The sequence below is a fragment of the Cervus elaphus genome, chromosome 27, assembly GCF_910594005.1.
Source record: "Cervus elaphus chromosome 27, mCerEla1.1, whole genome shotgun sequence".
Classification (NCBI taxonomy): Eukaryota; Metazoa; Chordata; class Mammalia; order Artiodactyla; family Cervidae; genus Cervus; species Cervus elaphus.
The window spans coordinates 62,592,729-62,611,367 of NC_057841.1; the positions used below are offsets into that span (position 1 = coordinate 62,592,729).

The 18,639-nt window shown below is 37.6% G+C and overlaps 1 protein-coding gene across 2 annotated transcripts in view; it reads left to right on the plus strand.

Annotated features, from left to right (window-relative positions):
* The window catches only part of RELCH (RAB11 binding and LisH domain, coiled-coil and HEAT repeat containing), a 113,217-nt gene that overhangs the window by 12,845 nt on the left and 81,733 nt on the right, over nt 1–18,639 (plus strand). For both annotated transcript variants that reach the window (XM_043889331.1, XM_043889332.1), the window contains exon 2: nt 15,272–15,361. In XM_043889331.1, coding sequence (XP_043745266.1) covers nt 15,272–15,361 — 90 coding nt within the window. The remainder of the gene's footprint in view (nt 1–15,271; nt 15,362–18,639) is intronic.

Here is an 18,639-nt window from a genome sequence, read left to right on the forward strand (position 1 = left end):
AATAATTTCTGTCCAATGCTGGTTACAGAGCTTTAATGACGTTCACGTGAAGGTATATATGTGAGAAGACTACAAAAACTGATTTCATAGTAACTGTTTTGTAAGAAAATATATATGAAACGGGGGAGACTAGATCATATTTGCTGATGATAAACAACTGAGAAAGATAGGTGATATCTGACAGTACTGATTTATAGTGTTAAGCAGGAGTAATAGATATCTGTTGGATCATAGAAAAATCAAGAGAATTCCAGAAAAACATCTACTTCTGCTTTATTGACCATGCCAAAGCGTTTGACTGTGTGGATCACAACACAAACTGTGGAAAATTCTAAAAGAGGTGGGAATACTGGACCACCTTACCTGCCTCCTGAGAAATCTGTATGCAGGTCAGGAAGCAACAGTTAGAACTGGACATGGAACAACAGACTGGTACCAAATTGGGAAAGGAGTATGTCAAGGCTATATATTGTCATCTTGCTTATTTAACTTCTGTGCCGAGTACATCATGCAAAATGCCGGGGTGGATAAAGCACACGCTGAAATCAAGATTGCCAGGAGAAATATCAGCAACATCAGATATGCAGATGACACCACCCTTATGGCAGAAAGTGAAGAGGAACTAAAGAGCCTCTTGATGAAAGTGAAAGAGGAGAGTGAAAAAGCTGGCTTAAAGCTCAACATTCAGAAAACTAAGATCATGGCATCTGGTCCCATCACTTCATGGCAAATAGATGGGGAAACAGTGGAAACAATGCGAGACTTTATTTTCTTGGGCTTCAAAATCACTGCAGATGGTGACACTCCAGCCATGAAATTAAAAGACGCTTGCTCCTTGGAAGGAAAGTTATGACCAACGTAGACAGCATATTAAAAAGTAGAGACATTACTTTGCCCACAAAGGTCCGTCTAGTCAAAGCTATGGTTTTTCCAGTGGTCATGTATGGATGTGAGAGTTGGACTGTAAAGAAAGTTGAGCACCAAAGAATTGATGCTTTTGAACTGTCGTGATGGAGAATTTTCTTGAGGGTCCCTTGGACAGTAAGGAGATCAAACCATTCAGTCATAAAGGAAACCAGTCCTGAATATTCATTGGAAGGACTGATGCTGAAGCTGAAGCTCCAGTACTTTGGCCACCTGATGCAAAGAACTGACTCACTGGAGAAGACCCTGATGCTGGGAAAGATTGAAGGAAGGCAGGAGGAGAAGGGAATGACAGAGGATGAGATGGTTGGATCACCTACTGGATGGACATGAATTTGAGTAAGCTCCGGGAATTGGTAATGGACAGGGAGGCCTGGCATGCTGCAGTCCATAGGGTCGCAATGAGTCGGACATGACTGAGCGACTGAACTGAACTGAATGGGTATGTGACATCCTAATTAAAATAATTGTTTAAAAGACATACTGGGAACATCTGTACTTGAAATTCATGTGAAAATTCATGTGAAAATAGATAGCATTTCTATTTGAGTAGCCACCATAAGTTAAAGAAGTAAAACTGTACAGCATAGAGAGTTAAGAGCACAAAGTTTGGAGTCCTGGCTTTGATCCTGTTTCTACCACTTTTTTATTCTTGTTTCTTAATCTCTCAGTGCCTCAGTTTCTTCATCTAAAAATGAGGATTGAGGATAACAGTACCTACCTGATAAGAGCTGTTATGAGAGTCAGCTGAATTAATATTTATTATCATTTGCAGTAAGTATATAAGTGTAAAATAGATTATTGATATTAGAAGGCAGACATTGGATTTAAGGTTTTGTAATGGTTCATTAAAACCTGCCTCCATACAGTTAATGCATTGTATATTTTATATCTGTAAAGGCATTGTACCTCCATTTTTGTAGATATTTTAAATAACATTCATATAAGTTATTTTTAAATATTTCTTTTCGTGCTCCTCTTAGACAATGGTTAGTTACTTGATTTTATAACCAACACATGGTGAGAAAATGGGATTTGTCTTTTTTGGAACTTACTAAGATTTTTTTTCACACTGTCATGGGGTTCTCAAGGCAAGAATACTGAAGTGGTTTGCCATTCCCTTCTCCAGTGGACCACATTCTGTCAGACCTCTCCACCATGACCCGTCCATCTTGGGTGGCCCCAAGCATGGCTTAGTCTCATTGAGTTAGACAAGGCTGTGGTCCTGGGATCAGATTGGCTAGTTTCCTGTGATTGTGGTTTCAGTGTGTCTGTCCTCTGATGCCCTCTGCAACACCTACCGTCTTACTTCGGCTTCTCTTTCCTTGGATGTGGGGAATCTCTTCACGGCTGCTCCAGCAAAGCACAGCTGCTGCTCCTTACCTTGGACGTGGGGTATCTCCTCACGGCCACGCCTCCTGACCTTGAACGTGGAGTAGCTCCTCTTGACCCTCCTGCGCCTGTGCAGCCGCCGCTCCTTGTACGTGCAGTTGCTCCTCTCCCGCCACCCCTGACCTCAGGCGTGTGGTAGCTCGAGATGTTCAAGCTGGTTTTAGAAAAGGCAGAGAAACCAGAGATCAAATTGCCAACATCCACTGGATCATGGAAAAAGCAAGAGACTTCCAGAAAAACATCTATTTCTGCTTTATTGACTATCCCAAAGCCTTTGACTGTGTGGATCACAACAAACTGTGGAAAATTCTGAAAGAGATGGGAATACCAGGCCACCTGACCTGCCTCTTGAGAAACCTGTATGCAGGTCAGGAAGCAACAGTTAGAACTGGACTGGTTCCAAATAGGAAAAGGAGTACGTCAGGGCTGTATATTGTCACCCTGCTTATTTAACTTAGATGCAGAGTACATCATGAGAAACGCTGGGCTGGAAGAAGCACAAGCTAGAATCAAGATTGCCGGGAGAAATATCAATAACCTCAGATATGCAGATGACACCACCCTTATGGCAGAAAGTGAAGAGGAACTAAAAAGCCTCTTGATGAAAGTGAAAGAGGAGAGTGAAAACATTGGCTTAAAGCTCAACATTCAGAAAACTAAGATCATGGCATCTGGTCCCATCACTTCATGGCAAATAGATGGGGAAACAGTGGAATCAGTGTCAGACTTTATTTTTTGGGCTCCAAAATCCCTGCTGATGGTGATTGCAGCCATGAAATTAAAAGACGCTTACTCCTTGGAAGGACAGTTATGACCAACCTAGATAGCATATTAAAAAGCAGAGACATTACTTTGCCAACAAAGGTCCGTCTAGTCAAGGCTATGGTTTTTCCAGTGGTCATGTATGGATGTGAGAGTTGGACTGTGAAGAAAGCTGAGCGCTGAAGAATTGATGCTTTTGAACTGTGGTGTTGGAGAAGACTCTTGAGAGTCCCTTGGACTGCAAGGAGATCCAACCAGTCCATCCTAAAGGAGATGAGTCCTGGGTGTTCATTGGAAGGACTGATGCTGAAGCTGAAACTCCCAATACTTTGGCCACCTGATGTGAAGAGTTGACTCATTGGAAAAGACCCTGATGCTGGGAAAGATTGAGGGCAGGAGGAGAAGGGGACGACAGAGGATGAGATGGCTGAATGGCATCACTGACTCGATGGACATGGATTTGAGTAAACTCCAGGAGTTGTTGATGGACAGGGAGGCCTGGCGTGCTGCGATTGATGGGGTTGCAAAGAGTCGGACACGACTGAGCAACTGAACTGAACTGAAGATTTTTTTAAAACCGAAATATGTTGCTATCTACAAAATTTTATTTTAAAAGCAAAGGCAAGCAGAGGTAGACAGATTGAAGAAAGAGATTATAGGCCTGAAACAAGCTCAGTGAATCTTTTGTATAAGAAAGAGTCAAATAAAGGAAGAAAGGGTAGACTGACTATTCAATACATTTTTCTCCTTCTAGAGGGAAGTTATTTCCTTCTCTCCTGCCATATACATACACACATCAAAACAAAGTTTCCAAATGAATTGAAATACTAAATGTGGGAAATGGAGCTCGAAGACTTTTTGAAGGCAATATTAAACATATTTATGACCTTGAGGTAAGATTTCTTACACATAAAAATTGTCAACTTTGAAGAGATTGATATATTTGTATCACAATTAAAATTCCTGTATATGAAAAGGTAAAGTAAAAGACAAGCCATAGACTAGGAGTACATATTTGGCACATATATATGATAGTCAAAAAGTATTTCAAATATAGAATCTGTATAGAATGCTTGCAAAGTAAGGGAAAGAAAAATAACCTATTGTAAAATAGGCAGAAACAAACCAATGAATAGTTGCTCAAGTTCACTACTAATCAGGGAAATGCATATTATAATACCTGTACCTAATCTTTTGGCAAGATATGAAGAGGTCTGCCACTTAGTATTCATGATAATGGAGGAAGCAGGCACTCTTGTGCTACCAGTAGAAGTGTCAGTACAACTACTATGGAAAATGTTTTGATAAAATACAATAAAACTGAAGATGGTGCACACCGGTTAACCCAGCTTTTCCACAGATAACTATTTATCTGGAACTTACGAGGGTGCGTACTGAAGTGTGTACAATGTTGGAAGCAGTGCTTTTGGCCATACATAATGGAAACATTAGTTACGGTATATTCATAGAATGGAGATCTTAGCAGCCTTTATTTAGATCTCACATCTGTTGTGAAGCATCACACACAGTTCTATGCCATTATGTACATTTTCAAATGCATAAAACAATATATTATTTGTGGGTACTTATGTGCTATAGGTTTAAAAAACATCAACTAGAGTCACACTGAATCCATTGTTGTGATTGCACTTGAGGAAGGAAACATTGGGGACATGAACTTTAAGGTATTACTTTTTAAATTTTGCAAAATGTTAGCAGTTGTTCATATCAGGTGGTGGTTATGTGGTGGTATACTTTGCACTTTTCTTTTTTGAGTCAGTTTAAGGTATTTTTGTCAAATTTTGCACGTAATGAATTCTAGCAAAACAAGAAGCATTTGTAATGGGAATTACAGCTCCAGTGTTCTGCCATTTGACACCAAATCCTATAACTGTGCAGTGTAAACCGAGTTTGGTGTTTCTAGTGACGTGAAATACCAATACCATCTTCCCTCTGGTATATGAACACAAAGAATATATTCTGCATCGTTATTTCTGCATGTGTGTTTGGTACATGTCTGCCTTTTTTGTTGCCTTATATTGAATATCTGTCTTGTGTCATCTATTAATTAAATTTGCACAAGACAACAGCAAAACATGTCATTCTTTGCTCACAAATTATTGGTGCCTGTGTACCAGTTTCTCTGTTCTCAGTCTCCTATTGCTATTTTACCTTGAAGGTGAGTTTTATTTGGAAGGGAAATTTTGAGACTCAGTTGATAATTCTTACTATAATGTTGACAAAGATCTCTTTTAGGATACATTTGACATGTTTCAAGCAGACAGAACTATACCAATAGCTTCTTATTGCACTGTAATAAGTATTACAGTGTTTTGTACTGCACATTGCACTGTATGGGGAGTCTTGTAAATATTCTGTATATATGTGCAGAAGTAGAATCACCATTGGAGAAGTATGTAGCAGCAGCCTTAAAAGCTTCTAATTTTTTTATTCAAGAGTAGTTCCTGATTATAGGCATTCTTTACAATCATTGTAAGGAATAAAGTGTGTGTGTGTGTGTGTGTGTGTGTGTGTGTTGGGGGATGGGGGCGTGGAGAATGGATGTATGAGTAAGGAGAAATGTCCAAAGAGTATAAGATGAGATGATAAGAGTAACGAATGTATCACCAAAAATCTATTAGTCATATTTTATCATGTTCTTAATGTTTAATATTTGCATTGTGGTAAGTTACCGACTCGATGGCCATGAGTTTGAGTAAACTCCGGGAGTTGGTGATGGACAGGGAGGCCTGACGTGCTGCGATTCATGGGGTCACAAAGAGTAGTACACGACTGAGCAACTGAAGTGAACTGAACTGAACTGAAGTTACAGTAGTAAGAATACTGATTTTTGCCTCCTAAACCTTCTAATAAGATGTCTGTAACAAATAGGTAGCTTGTATTGATAGGTGGGTTTTGAGTCTACAGTCTCACTGAACTCTCCTAACAGGTTTTTTTTTTTTTCTTTCTGTAAACAATGTTGTCTTCTGAGTGTAGTTTTGATCAAAATACGTATGATACCAAGGTTGGAAAGTAAAACGTATACTTATATACTCTTGGTAGGACACTCTTTTGAGAGTAATTTGGTGGTATCAAGCACATTTAAAAAATGCATATTCCTTAGTATCCAGTTCCATTCCATATTTTATTATAGACCAGCTCATTTGCATCAAAATTATTGAACCTAGATTTTTTTATATCTTCTACATTCAAGTAAAGGTATCAAAGATTGAAAATGACCTGAATGTCCAACAGTGGGGGATTGGTTAATTAAAACAGAATGATCTATATGTGTTGATGTGGAATGATATAAGATATATTATAAATTGAACAAGTTAGGATGCAGGCAATATTTGTGAATTGTTTCCATTGACATACAAAAAGGGAGAAACTGGTCTATGCCTAGCGTATTTCTAAAAGGATACGTACAGAAGAGTCTAAGCAATGACTGGTGACCCATAGGGTGATGGCTGGTTGAGGATGGGCTGACCTTTTATTTGTATGCCCTTTGGATTTTACTACATATCATGTCTTAAGTTCCTAAGTGGCAAGACTGGGATTCCAAACCAGATCATCAGCTTCCAAGTTTTCATTCTTTCCATTGCACCACAACTACTGTTTTGTCCATTTTAAAGCACAGTTAAGCAAATGTTCTCAAATCATTTTAGTATGTGATCAGGCAAAGTATCTCAGTAAACCATTCAGAGTATTTCTTACTGACTCAGAGTAGCCAGTCATTTTAATGCAGAGGGCAGGTCAGGTAGAATAATATTGATCATTTAACAAATAAAATGATAAACTGTAGCACCACACCAAGACAAAGGAGAATGATCTGCTGAATGAAATTCAGCTATGGAAATCCACGAAGGTTGGATTAGTATGTCCTCATTTTTTTCAGTCCCGAAGCTTTGCTGCATGGTTACATCTCAGTTTCTGGTCTAGTCATGGAAGATGACTGAGCCTCTAAGAGGGGACCATGGTTGCCATCATGGGTGTAACCTTCTTCCAGATTTCCTCAGCAGTCAGAAATGATGTTCATTTGTTTTTGAAACCAGCCGGTCCTGATTAGGTGGCTAATATTGCTCAAGGTGGCGTCATCCTATTTCCTGGGTTCTTTCTACTGTCCATCCGCCCTGTGCTTGTGTGCTGCCTTAGTTCAGGCCTTCAGCTCACGTCTGGACCCTCAGTTTTAGGCTTATCGCTGGTTCCTGTGCCTTTAATCGGTTCCTCCCTCCTTAATTGATTTTAAAAGCAGTTTGGTCATGTCACTCTAGCTAAAACCATTTAAAATCACTCTCATCCAAGACAGTTTTTTGGAACTCTTTTTTTATGAGCAGAGTTATATATTGCAGAAAAAAGAATTTACAAATCTGTTTAGGAGTTTAATTTTTCCCATTTTTGCACAGTATATTATAAAAATGACTTTGAAATATTTTATTATAAATATGCCCCATAAAGTTCTCCCTGTAATTTTGTTTCTTCCTGTGTTTTCCATCCACATTGTCATAAACAGACCTTTCTTGTACTCACATTGTTTAGTGTTTCTTGAACTTGGTTTATGTATTCTTGTCTCCGTGCTCTTGTCCATATTCTTTTCCCTTCTCTTCATATTCTTTTCCTCCATCATTCTTTTCTTCTTTCCAGATTCTGTTTATCTTTAAGGGAAGGTCCAGTTTATTTTCCTTCCTCAAAGTAGTCTCTAAATCCTCAGAACTTGTGGTTTCTTTTTTTTTTTTTTGGTCTCTCTCTTATGGAAATTAATTATATGAAACTTGTGACTGTGATAGTGTTGCTCTTACTTTTGTACCATGATGTTTTAGCTGACTAGATTTTTTTAAAGCTGTTTGTTGGGGTTCCTGTCTCATATATCTTTGTCTTCTTTCACACCTGGCACAGGTGCCTAAAGTAGGCAGTTTGTAAATATTTATTTAGCATGGATATAGAAAAAGAGACCATATTTTATTTATCTTTTTGTCACCAGTGCCTAATATTGTGCCTGACAAATAAACCTTTGAATAAATGTTGATGGTATATTAAAGAGATGATCTTTCAGTATTGGGATCCTTTAAATATGTAAGTTTGGAATATTCCTTGTGAAATTAGCTTTTCCGTCTGTAGCCTGAGTAAAGTTGTGTCCAGGTTGACCTTCCTGAGGTCATTCACGATATCAAGCCCAACTTAGCTGGTATCTAGGAGATCTGAACCTGCATGCTTTTACATGTTGCTCAAGGAAACTAATGGTTTAGAGCTCAGGCTTTGGCATCCGAGGGCTTGAGTTCATATTTCTACTCTGCTCCTTCCCAGTTGCATGAGTCTGGGATAGTCTCTTTATCCTTTACTGTAAAATGGATCTGGCACAGAAAAAGTGGTCACAAAGTGTTAGATATAATAATAGCTAATGCTCTTAATAATAACCCTCCTCTTTACCTGACAGCTGTTCATATGGTGAAGTCATTCGGCTTTATAGAAATTTTAACTTTAGTGAATAGTTTGTCAGTAAAGTTTCAGTGTTTGCCTGTTCCTAAGTGTAAGTCTTTTAATTTGATGTTTAACTCAGTGGAATCTTGTGACCAAGAAAAGACAGTAAGCTGGAAACTGGGAGACTTACCCGAGCTTCTCACAAAGGTTAACTTGCTTCACCTTTAACGTAGTCTAACCTTTAACGTAGTCTAATTGTATCATTATTATCTGTGTACATGACTAAATTCCAGTGGTTTATAAGCTTACTTAAGGCTAAAGCCAAGTCTCACTGAATTTTTACCTTTCTCCTCCACACCATGGATTAGTAAATATGCACTGAGTGAATCCACAGCTCTGTTTTCTTATTTGTCAAGATGAGGGGTTGGGCTGTCTCTAAGATTCCCTCTAACTCTCAAATATTTTGAACACAGGTGCCAGTGAAATGAGTCCCCATGTTAGAGAAGAACTGAAGATCAAGAAATCTAAATGTAAATTTTGCCATTGACAGATTTCTAAGGTCCATTTTTTTAATTTAAATGGATAATATACTAAAGTGTTGATGCATGACCTCAAATTTAGATATAATTATTTCTAAGGTAAATTTGTTATCTATTTACTGAATTTATAAACTATATACTTCTTTCTTTGCTTTAACCCTAACCCATGACACAGGTGTAGTTCAGTAAGTCATCTTTACTAAACAAATTGAAATTTAAAGCTAATTGGTTGACATTATTTTTCTTCAAATCCATTAATTGTAATTGGGTACTTTAATGACTTTATTATAAAATTATTATTATAAAATGCCCATATTACAAAAAGTATTAATTGTAAAAAGTTTAAACAGTATAGAGAGAAGTATTCAGAAATTTTAAGTCTATTCTTCAGAATCAGTTATATCTATAGCCTTTTAAAAATTATTCTTTAATTCTTTATTGTATTTTCCTGTTTTTAACCTGGTACACGGTAGTTGTTCACTGAATGTTCACTGAATTAACCAATGCTCTTTACCAGTCAGGAGCTGATCAATTTTTCTGATAATTTTCTTTTACAGTGCTATTGATATGTAATTTCTATAAAAGATAACTTTTCAAGAGTCTGAAAATAATTTTTTCACCTATTGTACAAGTACATTCTGTCATCAGTACTAAAAGATTAAATGTATATAAATAAGACTACTCTCCTACAATAATTTATGAAATCAGTCTGCATGCCTTATAGTTACACTGTGTCTAGTGGTTTTAGTTTTCAGGCCTACTAAAACTTACATACAGGTTTTACTGGTTTGCCAGCTATGACGAAAGTCCCTAATCATTCAGTTTCTGAGTTACAAAGTGAATTACTAAGAAGTTACACAATCTTGGAATTTGAAGAAATGCTTTGTGGTATACTTTATATTAGAAAGTGGTAATAGCTTCTTTCTTAAGAAAAGAGGCTAGTTTTTCCAAACTCTTCCTCTTTTATATCAGAGTATTTGGAAAGGTATCTGCTTGCCCTGGAAAAGAATTCTGGCTGAATCTAAAGATTTTATCTAGAAGCTATAATCTTACCTCAGTTCCGTTCCGGCGCTCAGTCCTATCCAACTCTTTGCAGCCCCATGGATTGCAGCACACCAGGCTTCCCTGTCCATCACCAACTCCCAGAACTTGCTCAAACTCATGTCCATCAAGTCGCTGATGCCATCCAACTATCTCATCCTCCATTGTCCCCTTCTCCCTCCTTCAGTCTTTCCCAGCATCAAGGTCTTTTCCAGTGAGTCAGTTCTTCACATCAGGTGGCCAAAGTATTGGAGCTTCAGCTTCAGCATCAGTCCTTCCAATGAATATTCAGGACTGATTTTCTTTAGGATGGACTGGTTGGATCTCCTTGCAGTCCAAGGGACTCTCAAGAGTCTTCTCCAACACCACAATTCAAAAGCATCAATTCTTCAGCGCTCAGCTTTCTTTATAGTCCTACTCTCACATCCATACATGACTATTGGAAAAACTGAAAAATCTTACCTATTAGTCTTAAATTCCAAAGTATATTTTATATGCAAACTGTTATAGATTAGCTCCATCAAAGTTGAGATTACTTTCTTCATAAATAATTATTTTCTGACATGGCATATATTTTAATACATTGGGAGATTGCTTTTACTTTTATGACATTTTTGTTATTATAGTTTAAAAGATATTAAAGCTTTTTTTCCTTGGAAAATAGAAAATTGTTGACTTGGAACTAAAAAAAAAGTTAGAATATATTTTTCAATGGTCATAATAATACCAAGACAGAAATTAAACTGCGTTTGCTTTCCCCAATGGAGAAGGCAATGGCACCCCACTCCAGTACTCTTGCCTGGAAAATCCCATGGACCGAGGAGCCTGGTAGGCTGTAGTCCATGGGGTCGCTAAGTGTCGGACATGACTGAGTGACTTCCCTTTCACTTTTCACTTTCATCCATTGGAGAAGGAAATGGCAACCCACTCCAGTGTTCTTGACTGGAGAATCCCAGGGACGGGGGAGCCTGGTGGGCTTCTGTCTGTGGGATTGCACAGGGTCGGACATGACTGAAGTGACTTAGCAGCAGCAGCAGCAGCTTTCCCCCAAAACTCTTTCCTATTACAAACTTCTGGAGAAATAGTATAATGGAGGAATAATGCATGATGATCAAGTAGCCTCTAACTTAGTAGGCCTGTATGTCTGAATGAAAATACCAAAAAGAGAAATAAATACTTAGAAAACTAACATTAGATACTTAACATGTAGAAAAATATATATCTGAAATCAACAACCAGCATCATACTTCACCATTTATGAAACTCAGGAATAAAACAGTGAGGTCTGCTACACCACCAGAATATTGGTTGATAAAGATTTATCCTACTGGGTGTACATGTTTTAATACACAGGTTGGAGACATGAGACTAGCTAGTGAGGAGCTAAAACATGCTTGTGAGTGTGAGCAGAGGAACTGGTACTCAAGAGGAGTTCCTGATTACGGCAGTAATGGCAAAATAACTTACCAGGAAAATCTGGATGTTAGTTACGTGGTCAAAGAAAAGTGAATAGAAAATTTGCACACGTACACCCAAAAAAGGTAGATGGCCATTATATCTTTAAAAGAATGTTCGAGTTCACCAGGAATCAAAGAGATGCATAATTAAATAAAATAATTTTATAATATATGTTAAATTGGTGAGATTAAAAATAATACCACCAAACATTGACAACTGCTATTGTATACTGTGGATGGAACTCAGATTGCTGTGCTTACTTAATTTAGAAAGCAGTCTAAGCAATATGTATCCATCGCCCTATCAATATGGCAAAATCTTACTACATGATCTTCATTTTTAAAAAGCAGGTTACAAAGATGCAAGTATCCATTCTGTTTTTGCAGAAATGTATATGTGTACTTACACCCGGGGAAGAGAGTTCAGAAAAGAATATCTATTTGGGGGGGGGAGGAATTAATAATCTCTGGTCATGTTTCCAATCTTAGTAAGATCGGAATGGTTTATCTACTTTTCCATGTACCTCTATTTTTATAATTATTTATAGTATGTGTATTTATATAATTGGAGGAAATTTTTTTTTTATTTGCAGTAAGGTACAAATCATTGGAGAAAAGTCATTATTTAAAAAAAAAAAATCACAGGAAATTTTAGGTATAGTATACATACAATGATCTGAGAACACCCTTTTATAATATATATTAGTTATTTACCAGGCAGATGTATTCATAGGTCAGTGGTCTGTTCCAGTCAAGCATTTTGTACTTTTACTTGTTTAAAAGATGTATAAGTGAAAAGCCTTATGAAGTTTATCCGTTATATTTTGAAATTTCTTTCTTTCTTTTTGTGACACGTTGTCTAACTTTGGTTCCATTTCAAACAGTAGAAGTAAAGCAAAATTATTTATTTCGTCCTTTAAGACAATAAGAAATTATAGCTATTTCCCAGTATTATAACTTCAGTTATTGAATTCTAAGAGTCAGTGGATCCTGGATTTAACTTGTGGTTTTTCCTTTGGTCCTCTTTGTACATCCAGGTTTTTTTCCCAACATTTTTTTTGAAAATTTCAAAACTTAAGAAAGGTGGGAAAGAATTTTTACAGCTGATATCTACCACCTCGATTATGCAATTAAATTTTTACTATGATTGCTTTATCTCCGATTTATACAACCCTCTGATCCTCAACCCATCTGAAAGTTCATCTTATTTTTTTGTGCATTTGAAATGAAGTTGCAGTTATCGGTGGTGGTGGTGGTTTAGTTGCTGTTTGTTTGTGCTAAGTCACTTCAGTCGTGTCCGACTCTGTGTGACCCTATGGACTGTAGGGTCAGGCTCCACTGTCCATGGGATTCTCCAGGCAAGAATACTGGGGTGGGTTGCCATTTCCTCCTCCAGGGGCTATTCCCGACCCAGGATTCGAACCTGCATCTCTTATATCTCCTGCATTGGTAGGCAGGTTTTTCACCACTAGCGCCGCCTGGGAAGCCCTTAGTTGATGAGTCGTATCCAACTCTTGCAACCACATGGGCTTTCACCTGCCAGGCTCCTCTGTCCATAGGATTCTCCAGGCAAGAATACTGGAGTGAATTGCCATTTCCTTCTTCAGTGGATCTTCCCCACCTCGGGATCGAACCCAGGTTTCTGCACCGCAGGCAGATTCTTTACCGACTGAGCTACCAGAGAAGCTTTTCAGTACCGGTATACTTCCCTCTAAATATTTCAGCATGCATATCACTGACTTGGGCTCAATGTTTAGAATTCACCTTTTTTTCTTTTGAGGCAAATTTAAAGACAGTAAAATATACGTCTCAAGTGTCCTATTGGATGAATTTTAACAAATGAATACACTTGTGATGACCCAGTCTCCTGTCAGTCAGTGTCACCCCAGAAAGCTCCCTCATACCTCCTCCCAGTCAGTCAGCCCCCGACTCCAAGAACCACTATAATGATTTTTTCTTCCATAAATTACTACTGTCTATTCTAAAACTTCATGTAAATGAAATTACACAGTGTGTATTCTGTATAAAGATTCTTTCATTCATCATAAAGTGTTGAAATTCAGTCTTGTGGCATATATCAGTAGTTTTTTTATTGCTGAGTAGTATTCCTAATTTCAACCCATTTTAATATGAACTTTTGAGATTTCTATAGTAAATATTGTTATTTGATATTTCTTGGTTTATGCTTAAATAAATTACGTTCTAATGAACGGTGTACTTGATTTCCTATTATTTGTTTATACTATCTTACAACATAAGTTAATAGTAAGTTGTTATTTATCAGATATAATTAAAGTGCAAAGAAATTAAATGCTTCTCTGAATACAAACAGTGTGTTCTCAGAAGAGTACTATGTATAGAATTTCACTTAGTTCACCTTAATAGGAATTTAAAGATAAAAAGTACACTGATAATAGCATAACTCTATTTGAAAAGTCAACCATTTCAGTTATTGGCATATACTAATTGTTTTAAAAGGAGATGGGGGAGCCATATGTGGATTTCACATCTATATTTCTGTAATCTGCATTTATTTGCCCAGATAGTGCTTTCTAAACAGATAATCTATTCCTTAGAGCAATATATAAATAATAAGTACTCTGTAAGTAGCATGATATAATAAAGAGTTGACCTATTGTCCCTTCTTTGCATTAGCTAGATACATCTCCCTTAATAAGTGTCAGCTTTGATTTCTTCCTTCAAGTGAGAATTTTTACAGTGTGTTTTTCTGTTTAGAGACACTTAAAAATTTGCCTAAAGCTAAGAACACTCCATACCACCCCCGTGCGCTTAAAACACAGACCTCCTAAAGGCCCTGCATTCATCTTTTGCATCTCATATTACAAATTCAGTAAATGGAGTCTTCAGGAATCACCTTGTTTTCTTTTACTTAAACCCACATTCATTTCACTACTGGGACATGTTAGTTTTACACCAAAAAATAACCCAAATCTGACCACTTCTCGCATTTCTAGTACCTCTGTTCTAGGCCTGATCTGATCATCTCTCACCTACACACCTTTGTGCTGTGTGCTGTGCTAAGTCAGTTCAGTTGTGTCCGACTGTTTGCGACCCTATGGACTGTAGCCCACAGGTTCCTCTGTCTGTGGGATTCTCCAGGCAAGAATACTGGAGTGGGTTGCCATGCCCTCCTCAGGGGATATTCCTGACCCAGGGATCGAACCCAAGTCTCTTAATGTCTCTTGCACTGACAGCCAGGTTTGTTTTTTGTTTTGTTTTGTTTTTACCACTAATGCCACTGGGGAAGCCCTTACATGACTCTAATAGCCTCTCTTTTTTAATTTTTATTTTTCAATGGAGTATAGTTGATTTACATAATAGCCTCTGAGCTGGTCTCTCTGCAAACCACTTTCCTTACAGCAGCCAGTTTCTAAAAATGCGTGTGTTTCTGTTGTTTTTCCATTGGACTTGGAATAAAATCCAAATTGTTTGCAGTTCTGTTGTCCTTAGCTAGGCTGGTTGCATTATACCCTGTGTGTGTCTTATTCAGGAGTTAGAGATCTGGGCAGGGAAATTTGAGTTACTTCAAAGTAGTTTAATTAGTATGAGCATTTTCACCTTATAGTTTTAATAGAATTCCTATACCTTAGAATCATAGTTTATTAACTGGAAAAAAAAAATCATAGGTAATTGATTTCCAGTCCCTTATTTTGGCAGTTAAATAAAAAGCTGTTTAATTCTTCCTTTTTTTTTTTTTCTGTTTTTGATTTATTACAGATCGAGCTGGGAGCATCAGTACCCTTGATTCTTTAGACTTTGCAAGATATTCAGATGATGGTAACAGGGAAACAGATGAGAGAGTGGCAGGTAAGATTCTAAAGACAGATTTGGATGTTTTTGACATTCCAGAAATAATGAAATGACTTGAAAAATTCTCTTCCTTCTACAGTTCTGTATGTGAATAGAATTAGATAGTTATCACACAAAGTTATATTACCAATTTATTGGCTTCAGGGAGCATTCCTGAATGTTCAGCAACCCCCAGCTGCTCTTCCCGGTGATGCTCTGAGTTTTTGGTTATGTGTGCCTAAAACTACTGAGTTCTGCTTACAGCTAACAGTTTACAGCCACATAAATATAAAACTGGTGTAAGTCAGCCATGGTTTAGTGCGAAGTTATTTGGACCTTGCTTTCCTGATTCCTTTTATCCCCCGGACCAGGGCTAAGTAATGTTTGCGTGGTGTATACCAATGCAGCTCTGCTGATGGTTAAAAATTGGTTTAAATACTTCCATGCTGATTGGTGATCACAGCTTTGTCTTCATTCCTTGGATTCTCCCTGGCCGCCACTGCATCCCTCTGGAAACTTCATTTGACTTTCCTGTGATCCTGAAAATAGAGGTTGTCAATGCTCTGCCCACTCAGGGTTTCCTGGACTTTGCCCATTCCAAAAAGAAGACCAGCATCCTTTTTAGTTGCTTGGTTCCACATTCCAGTCTCCTTCCCCTCTCCACCCTCCCTCCAGTTTTGCCTTTTTGGCGTCACCATAGGATCTGTAGGGATTTCAGAAGACCAATTTGTACCCTCTGTATTTGCCCACATCAGATGAGGCCAGTTGATTCTTCTGAATTTGCCAGTGTGGAAGCCCTGGCTCCTCAGACGTCCAGTGACTGGTGCCTCTCTGGCGCTTCAGGCTGTGACTCAGTGATTGAAGTCGTTCCTGAACGTCTTTATGGGAGCTGTAGTTTTCACGGGATGTTGACTCTGAGATAGATGGGAAGCCACCCTCAGCTACGTATTTTAACCCACCGGAATGGCGGGCACACCCGGCGTAGGAAAGATGCCACATGGGACGGGTGGAGCCCGTGAGGGCCCTGTGGGGTCAGGGAGCATCCACACTGTGGCTTCCCCTCTTCATCAACCCTGTTGATTCTTTTTTTCCCTTTACTGGCACAGGGTTGTTAAAACCTGCCATATATTTGCTTGTCGTAGTCATGATGAATAAAGACGAGTGCTTTTGAGCGCTGATTTTTATATAGCACTCGCTCCTTTCTGAACATTTTGTAAATGTATGTTAACTCATTAGGTTATAGAATTATCCTCATCTTCCACTCCCCAAGAAACCGAGGCACTCAGAGAATCTTAAGACTTAAGTGGCAGAGCTAAGACTCAAATGTAGAATAGCTCAGCAACAGAGCCCACAACTCTGTACCATATGCCACCTCTTAGGGTGAAGGATTAAGTTTGACCTATGTAAAATGACATTCCAATATGTGCTTTTCATTTATTGCTTGAGAAAAGAGCTATTGAATGTTTAAAAATCTCAAACAGTATTACATGATTTAGGGGAAAAAATGATGCAATCATTTTTAGTTCAGCAGAGGCTCAGAGAGGAGTGAGCCATGAGAACAACAGCAGTGTCAGCTGAGGGGGAGTCATCGGAAGACTTCAGTGCAGCTGCCTCCTCCATGGTCATGGTTTAGTCGTGAGCATTGTTAATCGACAGCTGTGTCAAAGGAGCAAATCACATCAGTGATATCTGAAAATTAGCAAATCAAGCGGGAATTATTTCCATAATTTTAGGGCTCATCCTCCTAATTATATCATTTGTTAAGTGGCATTATGGTATATTTAATTATATAGTAAATGTTAGATATTATATGTTTTATGTTATTTATTAAGTGTTAAATACATGGTATTTTAGTTTCTTTGAAACTAACCAAATATATTTAGTTTTGTATATTGTATTATTGTTCAAATGGTTATGTATTTGAAAATAACTTCAACCCAGAAATAGACCACATAATTATTTTCATTCCTCTAATTTTTATTTGAAAACCTGAAAAATTTAAGAGGTCCATCATTATTCTTGTTATTAGGTATGTTGGTATTTTCAATTAGGGGAAACATGGATGTAAAAGCAAGATGTTATAACTAAGCAAAATGCTATAACCAAACATAACTAAGAATGAAAATTTTAAATAGTTGGTAGGTTTTTTTTATGATATAAATTTATTTATTTTAATTGGAGGCTAATTACTTTACAATATTGTATTGGTTTTTCCATACATTGACATGAATTCGCCACGGGTGTACATGTTTTCCCCATCCTGAACCCCCCTCCCCATCCCGTCCCTCAGGGTCATCCCAGTGCACCAGCCCTGAGCACCCTGTATCATGCATCGAACCTGGACTGGCAATTAGTTTTGACCTTATATTTTTAATCTGAAGATTATACTCTTTCTCTAAGTTTGGGGAAATAAAGTAATTTTTGCTTACTATATAATGCTAATATATAAATACATGCGGTCTTGAGAAAGACAAATAAGTGATATGTGATATCACTTATATGTGGAATCTAAAAATAATACCAGTGAATATATATATATAAAACAGAAATGGACTTAGAGACATAGGAAACAAACTTGTGGTTCCCCAAAGCGGAGAGAGAGGGGAGGATGGGACAGGTTAGGAGTACAGGAGTAACAGATACGAACTACTAAACATGGGTTTACTTCATAGCACAAAAGTTTATATCCAATATCTTGTAATAACCTATAATGAAATATAGGCTACAAAAAAATGGAATGACTATGCTATACACCTGAAACTAACACAGTGTTATAAGTCAGTGATACTTCAGTATAAATGAATGAATGGATGCAGTCTTTCCTCTTCACTGGGAAAAGGAAGAAAATACATGTTATTCCAAGATAATAGCCTTTAGACTCTTAGGGCTCTTGTACCATAGCCTGTTGTTGAACCACGTGTGTGATATGTGGCTGAAAATTTAAATTAATCACAATTCCCATTTCCAAAGAGATTTTTGTCTCTTTACTAACCATTGGTAGTAACTTAGAAGCTAATTGAAAGACCAGTAATTGAGAAGAGATAATTACTGTGTCATCTGTCATTAGATCACATGTAAACCTTACTGAGAAGGAACAAAAATCTGTTTGATGTTCCTGTACCAGTCTTGGGCAGAAGGAGTTTATAGATAACACAGATTTTGAGTCCGTTGCCCCATGATGCAAATGTAGGGTCTGCTCTAACCATTAATAAACTGTTGATCTGACATATATATGTGTGTGTGTGTGTGTTTATATATATATATATATATATATTATATATGTGTGTGATATATAT